The following is a 15,664-nucleotide window of genomic DNA, read 5'->3' as shown; positions in this document are numbered from 1 at the left end:
TGATCATTGTGCCATCTATTCACTCATTACATTAACATTAAATATTGTTATTTGTTTTTGAGAAGGGGGTAAACAGAAAGGACGTGCATAGTCCGTCAGATAAAACATGAAATTAAGATTGACATAATGCAAAAATGTTTCCTTCATATTCTTTTAAAATACTGAAAGAGTCCCTTCAGGTATTTGCAATTTGCCTCCCAATTATTATTGTATATTTCTGATACAATTAATAAAAAGTTTTCTCTGACTATATGGGGAAACGACTTTGCTTGAGCAGTTGGGCACCTAAATGCTCTTGCACGTATCAAGAAAATCATTTGAAGTGAGTGGGGAAGCGATATGATTCTGTTTATTATATACCATAGATTGTGGTACATAAGATGACCCTATTCTCACCAGAAATTCAGTTTCGGCCTATGCTTCGCTTGTAAGTCACCCCACTTTGTTTCCTGTTACAACATGCTATATTCATAGTAGGAGTTAGCCTTAATGTTTTGCCACAGAAATGCATGGTTTACTTACCTTTTATGATTTGGCACATGGGATCACGCAAGTGACATGGACTATCGTTAGGATTATATGTGGAAGTTTAAGATCTCTCAGAACAGATAATGTGCAGTGAATGATGAATACTGGGAGGTCTTCTTGATTTCCCTATGGAGTCTTTCTGATTACATAGAACAGTACAGCACAGAACAGGCCCTTCAGCCCACGATGTTATGCCGACCACTGATCCTCATGTATACACCTTCAAATTTCTGTGACCACATGCATGTCCAGGAGTCTCTTGAATGTCCCCAATGACCCTGCCTCCACAACTGCTGCTGGCAACGCATTCCATGCTCTCTCAACTCTCTGTGTAAAGAACTCACCTCTGACATCCCCTCTATACTTTCCTCCAACCAGCTTAAAACTATGACCCCTCGTGTTAGTCATTTCTGCCCTGGAAAATAGTCTCTGGCTATCGACTCTATCTATGCCTCTCATTATCTTGTATACCTCAATTAGGTCCCCTCTTCTCCAATGAAAAAAGTCCGAGCTCAGTCAACCTCTCTTCATAAGATAAGCCCTCCAGTCCAGGCAGCATCCTGGTAAACCACCTCTGAACCCTCTCCAAAGCATCCACATCTTTCTTATAATAGGGCGACCAGAAGTGGACACAGTATTCCAAGTGCGGTCTAACCAAAGTTTTATAGAGCTGCAACAAGATCTCACGACTGTTAAACTCAATACCCCTATTAATGAAAGCCAAAACACCATATGCTTTCTTAACAGCCCTGTCCACTTGGGTGGCCATTTTAAGGGATCTATGTACCTGCACATCAAGATCCCTCTGTTCCTCCACACTGCCAAGAATCCTATCCTTAATCCTGTACTCAGCTTTCAAATTCGACCTTCCAAAATGAATCACCTCGCATTTATCCAGGTTGAACTCCATCTGCCACCTCTCAGCCCATCTCTGCATCCTGTCAATGTCCCGCTGCAGCCTACAACAGCCCTCTATACTGTCAACGACACTTCCAACCTTTGTGTCATCTGCAAACTTGCTGACCCATCCTTCAAACCCCTCATCCAAGTCACTAATAAAAATTACAAACAATAGAGGCCCAACGACAGAGTCCTGTGGAACACCACTCGCCACAGGCTTCCAGGCAGAATATTTTCCTTCTACTACCACTCGCTGTCTTCTGTTGGCCAGCCAATTCTGTATCCAGACAGCTAAGTTCCTCTGTATCCCATTCCTCCTGACCTTCTGAATGAGCCTACCATGGGGAACCTTATCAAATGCCTTGCTGAAGTCCATATACACCACATCCACAGCTCGACCCTCATCAACTTTTCTAGTCACATCCTCAAAGAACTCGATAAGGTTTGTGAGGCATGACCTGCCCCTCACAAAGCCGTGTTGACTGCATTTAATCAAGCCATGCTCTTCCAGATAGTCATAAATCCTATATCTCAGAATCCTTTCTAACACCTTGCAGACGACAGACGTGAGACTTACTGGTTTGTAATTGCTGGGGATTTCCCTATTTCCTTTCTTGAAGAGAGGAATTACATTTGCCTTTCTCCAGTCCTCAGGTACGACTCCAGTGGAGAGCAAGGATGAAAAGATCTTCGCAAGTGGCGAAGCAATTACATTTCTCGTTTCCCAAAGCAGCCGAGGACAAATCTGGTCTGGGCCTGGCGACTTGTCAATCTTAATGTTTTGAGTTACCTTGAGTTTTTTTTTTGCAGTGCCCAGCTATAGCCTGTCTTCTAACTCCTTCCCCACAGGAGATGTCCAGCCAACTAGCCTGCCTGCCCTTCATAAATAGAAGATTTATATTTGTTATTTTTCAGTCTGCTTGAACCATATCAAAATCTAGATAATATTCAAAAATGAACGCTAACATCTAGTACCTCATTGGTCATCCCGCAGTTCCATCATTCTGCTCAATACCACATTCTTGGTAATTGGAATTTCAACAAGTTCCTGTCTTCCTTCTCCTGATTTACAACTATTACTGGATGCTTTTTGTATCTCTTGTAAAGGACATGAATAGAAAGTATTTGTTCACTTCATCCACGATTTCCTTATTATCTTCTGTTAGTTCCCCATTCTTTCACTTTAAATGTCAACATCTAGCTTTACTCCATTGAGTTAACAGGCCTGTGCAGGGCCAGAGTTACACTAGAAACGTACACTATTAGCTGAATTTGTAAAGTTGTTCCCAGCCCTTTCAATGTCCAATGAACTAAATTTAACCATTCACTAGCCATTTTCAATGCAGATTTTCAGCCTCAATTGGAACTATTGTATAGCATCTGCATTATCACCTTTGTGAGATAGGAATGGAAGGAATGAAAATTAAAATACCTAGTTTTCCCAGTTCTCTTCTTCACAGTTCGCAACTGGTGGATGCACTTGCCATAATTTCTATTGTGTTATGCCTCATTAAAGTTTTGAGGCATTGAGCATAAGCCTACATCTCAGTTGACAGTGCCACAAAACTAACTGTCTGGTTTGGTTTAGAAATATTTTTAGCTCTGAGTTACTTAATGAGCCATTGGTAACAGCACTAAGTGGCATAGTTTTAAGCCAAAGAATCATCTGCTATCCTGGCTTGGAAATAAATTGTCATTGGGTCAAGTTATGTAAATCCCTTTGAAACAACACTGGAGGTATACCTATATCACAAGGATGGCAGTGGTTCAGAAAGTTGACTCATCACCACTTCAACTAATTGGGGATGAGCTGTCCTTACTAGTTACACAGTTAATCATTTTTTTCCTTTTGAAAGAAGTCCCAAGATCAGTTACACCAAGTTAACTGGCAATCAGTTTGAGAGATACAATTGCCTTAGGTGGCTCTGAACTAAGTAAGGTGAAAATTGGCCAGAATTCATATTCCTAGCTGTTATTTAATATGTATATCTATCATGTGAAATTGGGAATAACTATGATGTGTATGCATAGGCTCAGTCATGAAGAAGTACGTACTGCAGGCTTGCCTGTTGAACTGTACTGCAGTCGGAACAGCAATATTATAGATAGAAGGGAAGAAAGTTGGAGGATTATTTTACAATCTGTGACCCAAATAATCTTAGAATTGAGTAAACTTAGGCACATATGCTTGTTTTCAGTAAACAATTTATATGGAGTTATAAAATTGAAACAGCAGAAATTTAAACACAAATATCATTCTTATATCAATTTCAGAATAAGTGCCCTGGCTGGTATTTGCCTGACACAAGCATATATGATGTGGAAATTCATTAACTTCCAACTCAAGAGGTGGAAAGAACATGCACAAATGCAGGCTCTAAAAAAGAAAGCTACCAATACAAAGAGCAAAGCTACCAAAAAAGAAAATAAAGGTTTGTTTGTTTGAAGATATCACATGACACCATATTATAACAATGCAAATCATTTGATATTATATTCAACCTTTTGAATATTCTTTTCTCCAACACGTTACAATGGTGTCATACTATGGAGAAAATAGAAAGTGTAAATTGAGTAAAAAGGAAAAAATGAATATTTCAAGATGAACTCTTTCTTTATCTATTATTTCTTAGATTCTGGCAGTCTTCATTTTTGCTTCATTTCAGTGTTCATTTCAGATTTGCAGTATTTCTGAGTATTTTGTAGCTCTATTCTGCTTTATCTTTATGCTGTGCTTATGATCTTCCTATATTGATACCAATTCTTCTACTTGTAAGAGCAACTGTCCCCCACTCAAAGATGCTCAACACTGGCTAAAGCTTTATTGAGAACAGTCATGTGCTATTTCTGAAGGGATTTTTTTAAATTTAAACTATTTGTTAACCATAATATAACCTCAGATGGACAGGAAACTGCATTTTATATACCTCAGTTACTTTTCATTTATATTTTGGCTTCATCACACGAGCAGTTTATATCTCTGTGGTTTAACCTGTATTTTACTACCACTTTATCTATTTTGTATTGGATCTGATTTTCTGTCTCTAATTCACATTGTTCAGGTTGGTAATAGTTCAGAATTCTAACTATTTGAAATTGTAAAAATCTCTTCAACTATGGCCTCCACTGAGTTGGAGAACGAAAGTAATACTAACTGGTTTTCCTGTTTTGCAGCTAATGGAGTAAATGGGGTCATCACTTTTGAAGATAGAGACTCTCCACGTGCAAGAAAAGTAAAATCTTCTTGAAAATTTGACTACATTGGTACATAACTTGCCAATTTCATGATTTGTTTCCACATTTAAAAAAATCTCCTCAAACGTTACTCATGTGCTGCAACAAGCAACATTTACTTCCAAATACTTGTGTAATGCTGTACATTGGAAAGCCAATAAAACTAAAGGGAAGGGAAAATGGAGGGTGGGAAAGTGACTTTTTATTCAAATAATTCCCGTCTAAGGAATTATTTCTTGAATGGAGACTTTATTTTTGACACTCTTTTTGTAAAATATTGCCCCTTAGCAGCTCCAATGAAACTATGGAAGGGAAGCAACTTCAAGGTGTTGAGAGATCTTGTTTGAGAGCCACTAGCCTTGAGAAACCACATTATGGCTAGGGATTCAGATTTCCTAACCCATAATGTAGTTTCTCAGGTTTGATCGTCTCTGTTGTGATTCTGCAGAGAACCACACTTCCCTGAAAATTTTTGTTTAAGAAATGGTACAACTTCTGGGGATACAGCATGGAATCTTTGATAATAGGGGACTGCAGTTGCAGATCTCTCTGCTATTAAGAAACTTGTGTGTGCTAATTTGACAAAAACAAAACGTATGCTACAACTTGGGGATGGGATGGGGTGGTGGGGTGGGGGGAGAGACTTGTTTGGGTGATGCAGTTAACCTGGCTCTCTGAGGAACAGCACTTGCAGGGGACACATTTACAGACATTGCAGAGTGCAGTCCCTAATTTACTGTGATCTGCCCACTAGAAGTGCTAGCGACTGTTCTGGCAAGCATGGCCAAGGTCTCACAGCAATTAAATAGAAAAATTAAGAATTTTGCAAGCATAATATAAAACTGTGAGCTGCAAAGTTAGAATTCAGGCAGTGACACTTTGTGAAAAATAAAATTTATTTTTAACGTTTTGCTTGTTTTCACCTGTGGTGTGTGTTGAGTTATATTTTGGAAATGAATTCAGCCTGAAGGAAGTGTTATTTTCCCTATGACAGGCTTGATTATATTGCAAATCAGCAACACATCACCTAATTTCTAATTTTAAACGTATGAATTGAGAAACATTCTTGAATTTTATGAGAGTCTCTAATTATTATTGTTCATAGTTGGTAATGGTACTTAAGAAAATAATTTTGAAACTGATTAAGATGTGCATTTTGAAAGCTAAATAGGTTTGTCAGGCTGTTGGATTTAAATAAATGATAGGCTGCTGACCAGAGATTAATTTTCTATGCCTTAATTTGTTGCAATTAGAACTGCAGTATTCTTCTCCATTTAAACTACTTCTCCTATTTTCAGTCAGTTTTATAGCTTTAAAGCCAAACTCTACGTTCTCAGGTTAATTTCGATTGAGGCAGTCTGTGAAGAGACCACTGCAATAAGGATTTTTTTCAAAAAAACTGACAAATAAATACAACAGAGCTTCAAAGAGGAGAAATGCTTTTTATTTTTTTACTCTAAATAAAATACACAGAGGGCTGCCAAATTTTAATAGAAGTTTTATAAAACTTATGGTAGGCCTTAGGCAAAACAACTGATGTAATGGTAGATAATTATGTGACTGTTATTAAAGGGACATTTATTGTACAACATTCTTTATGTAGGGAATTGCTGATTTCAAAAACTTTGTTTTATAAAACAATTTGGATATATATTAAATTTCATTTTTGATCTGTTACCATTAAGTTTCTAAACATTCCTAAATGGTTAATGACTGATGAAGACTTATTACAATACATTTTCTTTGTGTAAATTAAGGAATACTCCTAATGAACTATTTCAATTACTTTCCTACTGGATTGTATAAAATACAGTCCTGAATATAGGTTGGTGCGCAACTAACATTTCTGTGCGGGCAAGGAGCTGGAAGTCTAGGATAATTTACAAATAGTTCTGTAACTACAGCCCAAAAAGATGACCAATCTTTAAGGCAAAGTTCACTAGGACTGCGTGGCACTGTCTGTCTCTTCATTTTGAATTGAACTTGAAGGTGACCTTTCTGGTTGTGGTTTCCTGTGTGATAAACGTTTAGATAGCTGTAACCCATTTAATGATCCAAAGTACAAACTATAATTTGGCATTACATTGACAGTCTCAGGACTGGCCACGAATGGTTAGGAATGTGGAATTCTATTTTGATGTTGGGATATTGAACAGTTGAAACAAATTTTTTAAAGCAGCTTTTGATTGTGCCTTAACTGTGCAGAACCTGACCTGGGATTAATCATTGCTGAGTAGTCAAAGTGGAAAAATATTCTTCCTCACATCAGTGAACATATAAATTAATCTTACTGCTAAAACCGCCTTGTAAATTATAAATCCAGTTCTGTATTTTTGAATGGAATATCCAGGATTACTACTTAACTTCACGTTTGCTTGGTACCAATTTATTATTTTAGACACTGTCAAACATGCTGGAAAAATATAACCTCTCAGCTAGCAAATACTGTTGAGTACTAAATAAGATGTGATATGTCTTGTAGAACTAAGATCAAATTTCTGACTATTATGTAGGAGACATGGTTTTAATTTTAGTACATTGTCTGAAATTTATCATTTCTGCTTAAAAGAATCAAAGAAGCCTCTGACTGTAATTGAGCAAATCTGAAGTAAAACTGTCCTTCCTACTTTGTGACTGAATTTGTTTACTTCTTGCAAGACATGTAATCACTTATTACATTGCTTAAAATTATTTGCTAAGTTGTTACAACTCTTGAATATAATTTTATTATTTACTTTGTCTGTGTAATGACCTGAGAGAAATAATGACCAATGCACTGTGTAACTCTGCTGAGATTATTATCTCAGTCACTTCCTGTGGAGTGTTGTCAAGTGAAGATATGGAGTTTGATCCTTATAAAGAAGTTAGAGTCAAAGGCAGTAAAGAGAGAGAGGACTTTGAGTATTACAGTTTGTTTTCATTGACGATATTTTAATAAATCAATAATTATTCTCTAATCCATGTCTGCCTCCTCCTGTGGCCCCCAGTGTCACAAATGACACACTTTGGCCATATTGATTTACTCCATGTAGTATCAGGAAATGGTTAAATGTACCCAATATAGCAAAAGCTATGGCCATTGTCAACATACCAGCAACAATATTGAATGCTTGTGCTCCAGAATTAGCCCTGCTTCTGGTTACACTGTTGCAGTCCAGATGCAACATCGGCATTTAATCAACAATGTCTCATGGTGGTAGGGAAATTATTGGAAAAGATTCTCAGGGGGTAAGAATTGTATGCATTTCAAGGTGAGATTGGATGTATTAGCAATAGACAGCATGGTTTTGTGGGGGAGGTCATGTTTCACTAACTTGAGAGTTTTTTGAGGAGATGATGGAGGGAAAAGTGGTTGATGTTGACTTCAGTAAAACCTTTGACAAGATCCCTATTGGCATACTGATACAAAAGGTGAACTCACATAGTATTGGGGTGAGCTAGCAAGATGGATACAGAACTGGCTTGGTCATATGAAACAGAGGGTAGCGATGGAAAGATGCTTTTCAGAATGGAGGGTTGTGATTAGTGTTCCACAGTGATCAGTGCTGGAACCTCTGCTGTTTTGTGATCTACACCAATGATTTAGAGGAAGACGTAGCTGGTCTAATTAGTAAGTTTGCAGACAATACAAAGATTGGTGGAGTTGTGGATAGTGAGGATTGTCAGAGGATACAGCAGAATATAGTACAATTGGAGGTTTGGGCAGAAAAATGGCAGATAGAGTTTAATCCGGACAGATGAGGTGATGCATTTTGGAAGGTCAAGTAGAGGTGGAAGTAATATTGTGAATGACAGAACCCTTGGGAGTATTGATATGCACAGGGATCCGGGCATGCAAATCCACAGATTGCTGAAGGTGGCAACACGGGTAGATAAGGTAGTAGAAATAGGCTTCTAGCATGCTTGCCTTCATTGGAAGGGGCATTGCGTATAATGATAGACAAGCTATGCTGCAGCTTTATAGAACTTCAGTTTGGCCACATTTGGAATATTGCATACAGTTCTAGTTACCACACTGCCAAAATGATGTAGATGCCTTGGAGAGGGTGCAGAAAAGGTTACCAGAATGTTGCCTGGTATGGGGGATTTTAGCTGTGAAGAAAGGTTGGATAGACTAGGTTCGTTTTCACTGGAGCACAGAAGGTTTAGGGGTGACCTGATAGAACTTTAAAATATCATGAATGGCATGGATAGAGTGGAAAGTATGAGGCTTTTTCCCAGGGTAGAGGGGTGAATTATTGCTAAAACACAGGTTCAAGGAGTGGGGTGGATGGGGGATGGAGTTTAAAGGAGATGTGAGGCATGTTTTTCACAGTGGTGAGAGCCTGGAATCTGCTGCAGAGGGAGGTGTTGGAAGCAGACTCAATAGCATTCAAGAAGCACCTGGACAAATACATGAATAGGAAGGGAATAGAGGGACATAGATCCTGTAAGTGAAGACGGTTTTAGTATGGAAGGGCAAAATGTGTTGGTGCAAGTTTGGAGGGTGGAAAGGCCTGTTCCTATGCTGTATTGTTCTTGGTGCTTGATGTGGATATTTGCTGAGAGATGTCCTGGCTGGATTGGATTTGGCTGTCTTTTGCACCTTCCAGACTCTTGATTGCTACCATCTAGAAGGATAAGAGCAGCAGATAAATGGGAACACCACCCTTGCAAGTTCCCCTCCAAATACACACTATGTTGACTTGTAATTATATCATTGTTCCTTCAGCATTGTTAGGTTTAAATCCTGGCATTGTCTTAATTGCATTGAAGGTCTAATTGCGGTAGTTCAAGAAGGCCGCTCATCACCACCATCTCAAGAGCGACTAGAGCTTAGCAATAATTGGAGACCCAGCCAACTGCAACCATGTCCCAACAGAGAATAAGCAAAAAAATACTGCCCTGTTATCCTACTTGCAGTCATCTACATAAGTGATAGCATTATCATCACCTTCAAAAGTGGTACTTGCACTTAGGTTTCCATCTGGGCCACTCAGTTGCAGGTTTAGTACAAATGGGGGTAATATGTTAAATTCCAGTGATGAAGTGAGAATTAATTGCCTTTAACATTGAAGGCAACATTTGGTTGAGTGACATTAAGATGTTATTACTATGAAGTAGTATTTTCCACTAATCACTATGCTCCTGCCAGTCCAAATTGATGTCTGGGCTATCCTATGATTGAGCAGCAGTATACATGAATGCCACATAGAATGCAAGTACCAGGGATTAGCTGATCAAATAATGTTCCTTAATTTCTTTGTAAGCAGGCTACAGATAGAGTTTCGCAAGTGCAGCTGTTTTGAATGCAAACCAAATTCTTATCATTCCATGTGATTCTGTCATTGGACAACAATTACTGAATAATCTTGATTGTGTTAATAACTAAAGGTTTAAGGTAATCCATTAATCTGTTAATGTGGCTTATTTATGTTTCTCTGTAAACAGAAGGAAGGACATTGTGAAACTTGAGATGGTACAGAAAAGATTTACAAGAATGTTGCTAAGATTGGAGCGTTTGAGCAAAAGGAAAAGGCTGAATTGGCTGGAGCAGTTTTCCCTGGCACGTTGGAGACAGACATGTGACCTTATGGAAGTTTGTAAAATTACAAGAAGCTTGGATAGGGTAAATAGACGAGGTCTTTTCCCTGGGGTGGAGGAATCCAGAACTGGAGGACATAGATTTAGGGTGAGAGGGGAAAAATTTAAAAGGGACCTAAGAGGCAATGTTTTCAGGGAGATTGGTGTGTATATGGAATGAGCTGCCAGAGGAAGTGGTGGAAGCTAGTACAATTACAACATTTAAAAGACATCTGAATGGGTTTATGAATAGGAAGGGTTTAGAGGGATATGAGCCAAGTGCTGGCAAATTAATTAATCCCAGATTAATTCAGGATATCTGGTTGGAATGGACAAGTTGGACAGAAAAGTCTGTTTCCATGCTATACATCTATATGACTAATTACATGTGCATTTTTAGAATTACTAAGGTATTTAGGGAGTTTTTAGTTCTTCATTGCTATCTCCATGCAAACACTTTGGCCTTTCTGATTCCACTCACCAATCAATTGGCATCTTTTTTCCTGTTTTATAATTTGTAATTGTTTGGAAATACAACATTCTTATAAATTGTCCTGACAAGCATGTGGATATCAGTAAAGTGTTTGATAAGGTTCCCCATGGTGGGCTATTGCAGAAAATATGGAGGCATGGGATTGAGGGTGATTTAGCGGTTTGGATCAGAAATTGGCTAGCTGAAAGAAGACGGAAGATGGCAGTCGATGGGAAATATTCATCATGGAGTTCGGTTACTAGGTTTATACCGCAGGGATCTGTTTTGGGGCCAATGCTGTTTGACATTTTTATAAATGACCTGGAGGAGAGCATTGAGGGATGTGTTAGTAAATTTGCAGATGACACTAAAGTTGGTGGAGTTGCAGACAATGTGGAAGGATGTTGCAGGTTACAGAGGGACATAGATAAGCTGTAGAGCTAGGCTGAGAGGTGACAAATGGAGTTTAATGTGGAAAAGTGTGAGGTGATTCACTTTGGAAGGAGTAACAGAAATGCAGAGTTCTGGGCTAATGGTAAGATGCTTCGTACTGTGGATGAGCAGAGACATTGCAGTGTTTTTAATTTTTAAAAATTTTCTACAGTGAAAAAACAAGTGTATACGTCTTTATATTCCACCACTAGGAAGAAAAGAAACACCGTGTGGCCAGTGACAAGCAGTGCCCTTCTCAGAGGGCAATGCTGCGTGATCAAGCAGTGAAGGAGAAGGAAGGCAGAGATTAAATCAAAATAGTTATAGGGAGAAATAATACACTCCATTCCCTGTGGTGCCCATCTTTCCCTGAAAATCTCGGATGTCGGTGGACACCACGTGTTCCTTCTCCAGGGACACCTGGGCTCTGACATAAACGCGAAAGAAGGGCAGACAATTACACCCCCTCCTCCCCTCCACAGCCTGCTGCCTGGACCTATTTATGGCCACTTTGGCTAGGCCCAGGAGCAGATCCACAAGGAGATCCTCTGACCTACCCTCCCCCCTCCACACTGAGCAGGAGGGTTGGACTGAAGTGTAGCCAAAAGCAGAGGAGAGGGTTCTCTAGAAAACTAAAAAGGGAGTGCAAGGGCCCATACCCAATCTATACGTGGTCCACAGACTCCATAGCACCACACATAAAGCAGTTGGGCTGGGAGTCAGTGAACCATCGCAATCTGCGGTTACAGGGGCCTGCCGTGTGCAGCACCCTCCACCCCAGATCCCCAAGAGGACTCCCACATAAACAGCCCTCCACTGGGTATCCCCATTGGCAAATGGGCACGCCAAGGTGTGTCCGGGCGGTGGATGAGGGAAAAGAGGTGGATAGTATGCAGCAGCAGTCAATACAGGGCCTGCCGTTTTACGTCCTTAAAAGAGGCAAAACTAAAACTCCGAAGGCAGCTTAGGTTGTGGGACACAGGCTCCTGGGAAAATACGGGACCTTGGGGCCAATGTGAAATTCCGTCCGGTCAGGGGTAAGTGCAGATGGGATTCCACCGCATATCTGAGCATCCTCCAAGTGGTGCACTGTCAGGTCTGAGCAACGCACTTTTAAGGTGTTGAATGGCCGTGGCCATGAACTGGATGTCTACTGCTGCTCTGCTTGCTATATCCTGTGGCAGCGTCCAGCCCAGACCTCCACCACCCAGCAAGTCCCCAACCCTGGTCATCCTCACGGCCACAGCCCTCCCTCCGACAGCCACTCGAACCCGCGAGTACAGAGGTGTGGATTCCTGAGCAACAGCTCCTTGACTATAGCTGCCACTCCTGCTAGAGAGTAGGCGTGACACAATTCGACCATGTTCCAGACAGTGATCAGGTCCTGGTAAAAGACAGGCAGCGTCCTCAGAACAACCTCCAAACTATCACGGTTGATGAACAGGAGCTGCATGTCATAGTTGAGGTTATGCCCCTGTCGGGAAAAAATATGTCGCCAGGGCACAACACCTAGGAGGAGACTCAATGTAAATGTATCGCTGCAAAGCCTGAAGGCAGAAAGTTGCCACCTGGGTGCGGATGCACACCAGCAACTGACCACACTCAATAGGGAGACTCAGGACCTGCACAGCGACCCAGTGCATCCTTTTGTCCCAGAAGTGAACTAACGTTCTCTGGATGTCAGTGACAAAACCAGGAGGAGGGACCAAAGGGACCAGCTGGTACCACAGCATGGTGGCCACCAGCTGGTTTATAATTAGCACTCGACTCCTGTAAGATAGCACTCAGAGCAGTCCTGTCCAGCGGCCTAGGCAAGCAGAGACTTTGGCCTTCAGCTCCTGCCACTCTGTCGGCCAGGATTCCTCAGCTGGGCTGAGGTAGACCCCCAGGTAGAGGAGAGGAGTGGTACACCAGCTGAACCCCCATAACTCATCTAGCAGAGTTACGGATTGACCAGTAGTCCTGAATGTTTGGCTCAGTTAATGCTGGCAGAAGATGCTGCTGAGTACACTGCCTGGTACTCGCACATCCTCTCCATGTTAGCTGGGTCGGTGAAAGTGAGGAGCACATCGGCGAGAGGATCACCCCCGGGTCTGCACCACGCAGAACTAGCCCCGACAACCTCTTCTGCAAGAGGCACAGGATTAGATTACTTACAGTGTGGATACAGGCCCTTTGGCCCAACAAGTCCACACCGACCCGCCGAAGCGCAACCCACCCATACCCCTACATTACCCCTTTACCTAACACTATGGGCAGTTTAGCATGGCCAATTCACCTGGCCCGCACATCTTTGGACTGTGGGAGGAAACCGGAGCACCCGGAGGAAACCCACGCAGACACGGGGAGAACGTGCAAACTCCACACAGTCAGTCGCCTGAGTCGGGAACTGAACCCGGGTCTCAGGCGCTGTGAGGCAGCAGTGCTAACCACTGTACCACCGTGCCGCCCACCACACACACGGAATACAGCTGGCTGGATGGGACAGCCTTGATATACTCCTCTCCCAAAGCGGAGGAGCACCGTCAGGGACCCGTTAACTAACCAGACACGCTGCGGTGGTGTACAAGAGTCTGACGATGAACCGCATCCCGAAGCCGAATGCCCACAGAGTCCCGAGCAGATACTCATTATTGACCCTGTTGAACGCCTTCTGGTTGAGAGACAGGAAGGCACTCGGCAAACCAGCCCATCGACAGAAATGGAGCGGGTCCCGGATCAGATGGACTTTGTTGTGTGTCCTCCAGCCCGGGACCGTATAGGACTGGTTGGATGAATCATGTGAGCCAGCATGGAAGCCAGACAAGAAGACAACACTCTGGTGAAAATTTTGTCATCCGTGTCGAGGAGGCAAACTGGATGCCAGTTCTTCCAAGAACGAAGGTCTCCCTTTGGCAGCAGGATGATGACCGCCCTGCACCATGAAAGGAGCAACTCTTCAGCGGTAAGACACTCCCCCAGGACCTGTGCGTAGGCGCTCCCCAGGATGTCCCAGAATGCCCTAAAGAACTCCACAATCAGCCCCTCCAGCCCCAGGAGAGATCTTGGTGTTCGTCTACAAAAATCCCTGAAAGTTGCCATCCAGGTTGATAGGGTTGTTAAGAAGGCATACGGTGTGTTAACTTTTATTGGTAGAGGGATTGAGTTCAGAGCTATGAGGTCATGGTGCAGCTGTACAAAACTCTGGTGCAGCCATACTTGGAGTATCGTGTACAGTTTTGGTCACCGCATTATTGGAAGGATGTGGAAGCATTGGAAAGGGTGCAGAGAAAATTTACCAGGATGTTGCCTGGTATGGAGGGAGGATCTTATGAGAAAAGGCTGAGGGACTTGAGGCTGGTTTTGTTAGAGAGAAGGTGGTTAAGAGGTGACTTAATAGAGACATACAAGATGATCAGAGAATTAGGATGGACAGCGAGGCCTTTTTCCTCAGATGGTGATGGCTGGCACAAGGGGACACAGCTTTAAATTGAGGGGTGATGGAGGACAGATGTCAGAGGTAGGTTCTTAGTAGTAAAGGCGTGGAATGCCCTGTCTGCAACAGTAGTAGACTTGCCAACATTAAGAACATTTACATGGTCATTGGATAAATATATGGATGACAATGGAATACTGTAGGTTAGATGAGCTTCAGATTGGTTTCACAGGTTGGCGCAACATCGAGGGCCAAAGGGCCTGTACTGTGCTGTTATGTTCTACGTTCTAAGAACAGGATGAAAATCTTAAAGCAGTAAGTCTTTCTTTTCAGAACGGTAGAGTTCAGTTGCAATTGTGGCAAAGTTATCCATTGGCTCGAGTTATATCCAACACAGAGAAAGATGCTTATTGTTGTTTGAGTTTTCTAAGAAGAACAAATCATCAAATTGTATCATCAATGACTTTCCCATCATCATAGAGTAAGAAGTGAGAATGTTCGCTGGTGCTGAGCATTCACGATACCTCAGATGCGAAAGAAGTTAATTACAATGTCCATATGCAGCAAGATTGACAGCATTTGGGTTTGGACTAAATCCATAAGTGATATAATATTACTTGGCACTTGTGTGGCAATATTTGCAATAATAAGAAATCTGTGATCTCCCTATCACATTCAATGCCATTAACATTGCTGAATCCCTAGTCATTAGATTTGCAGCCAGAAAAAAAAATACTGTTTGGCCCAACTAGTCCATGCTGACATTTATGCTACATTCAAGTTTCTCATATATTCTCATCTAAACCTATCATCCTAACCCTCTATTCTCCTTCAAATCTTCTCCCAAAGATGTTTTAGTACATTAGAAACAAGAAGCTGACTAAGGAAACAGTGGGGTCCAAATTAATATACTATAGGAGGCCACTTTTTTTTTAAAACTTTGGACTGAAAATGAAAAAAAAATGGATATTGGATGTAACTTTACTCGTTGAGCTGGAAGGTCCATTTTCAGACATCTTCTCACCATTCTAGGTAACAATCAGTGAGCCTCCGGTGGAGCATTGGTGTTAGTGACCTGCTTTCTATTTATGTTTAGGTTTTCTTGGGTTGGTGATGTCATT

At 41.5% G+C, this 15,664-nt stretch overlaps 1 protein-coding gene across 1 annotated transcript in view; it reads left to right on the top strand.

Moving 5' to 3' along the window:
* tram1 (translocation associated membrane protein 1) overlaps positions 1-5,571 on the top strand; it is a 38,176-nt gene extending 32,605 nt beyond the window's left edge. Inside the window, exons 10-11 of the mRNA XM_060822737.1 lie at positions 3,703-3,860; positions 4,603-5,571. Of these exons, the coding sequence (XP_060678720.1) occupies positions 3,703-3,860; positions 4,603-4,676 (232 nt within the window). The 3' untranslated portion in view covers positions 4,677-5,571. The remainder of the gene's footprint in view (positions 1-3,702; positions 3,861-4,602) is intronic.
* Positions 5,572-15,664: the final 10,093 nt, after the last annotated feature.

Source organism: Hemiscyllium ocellatum, chromosome 4 (assembly GCF_020745735.1).
Source record: "Hemiscyllium ocellatum isolate sHemOce1 chromosome 4, sHemOce1.pat.X.cur, whole genome shotgun sequence".
Taxonomy (NCBI): domain Eukaryota; kingdom Metazoa; phylum Chordata; class Chondrichthyes; order Orectolobiformes; family Hemiscylliidae; genus Hemiscyllium; species Hemiscyllium ocellatum.
This window is presented reverse-complemented; position numbering and strand designations above follow the sequence as displayed.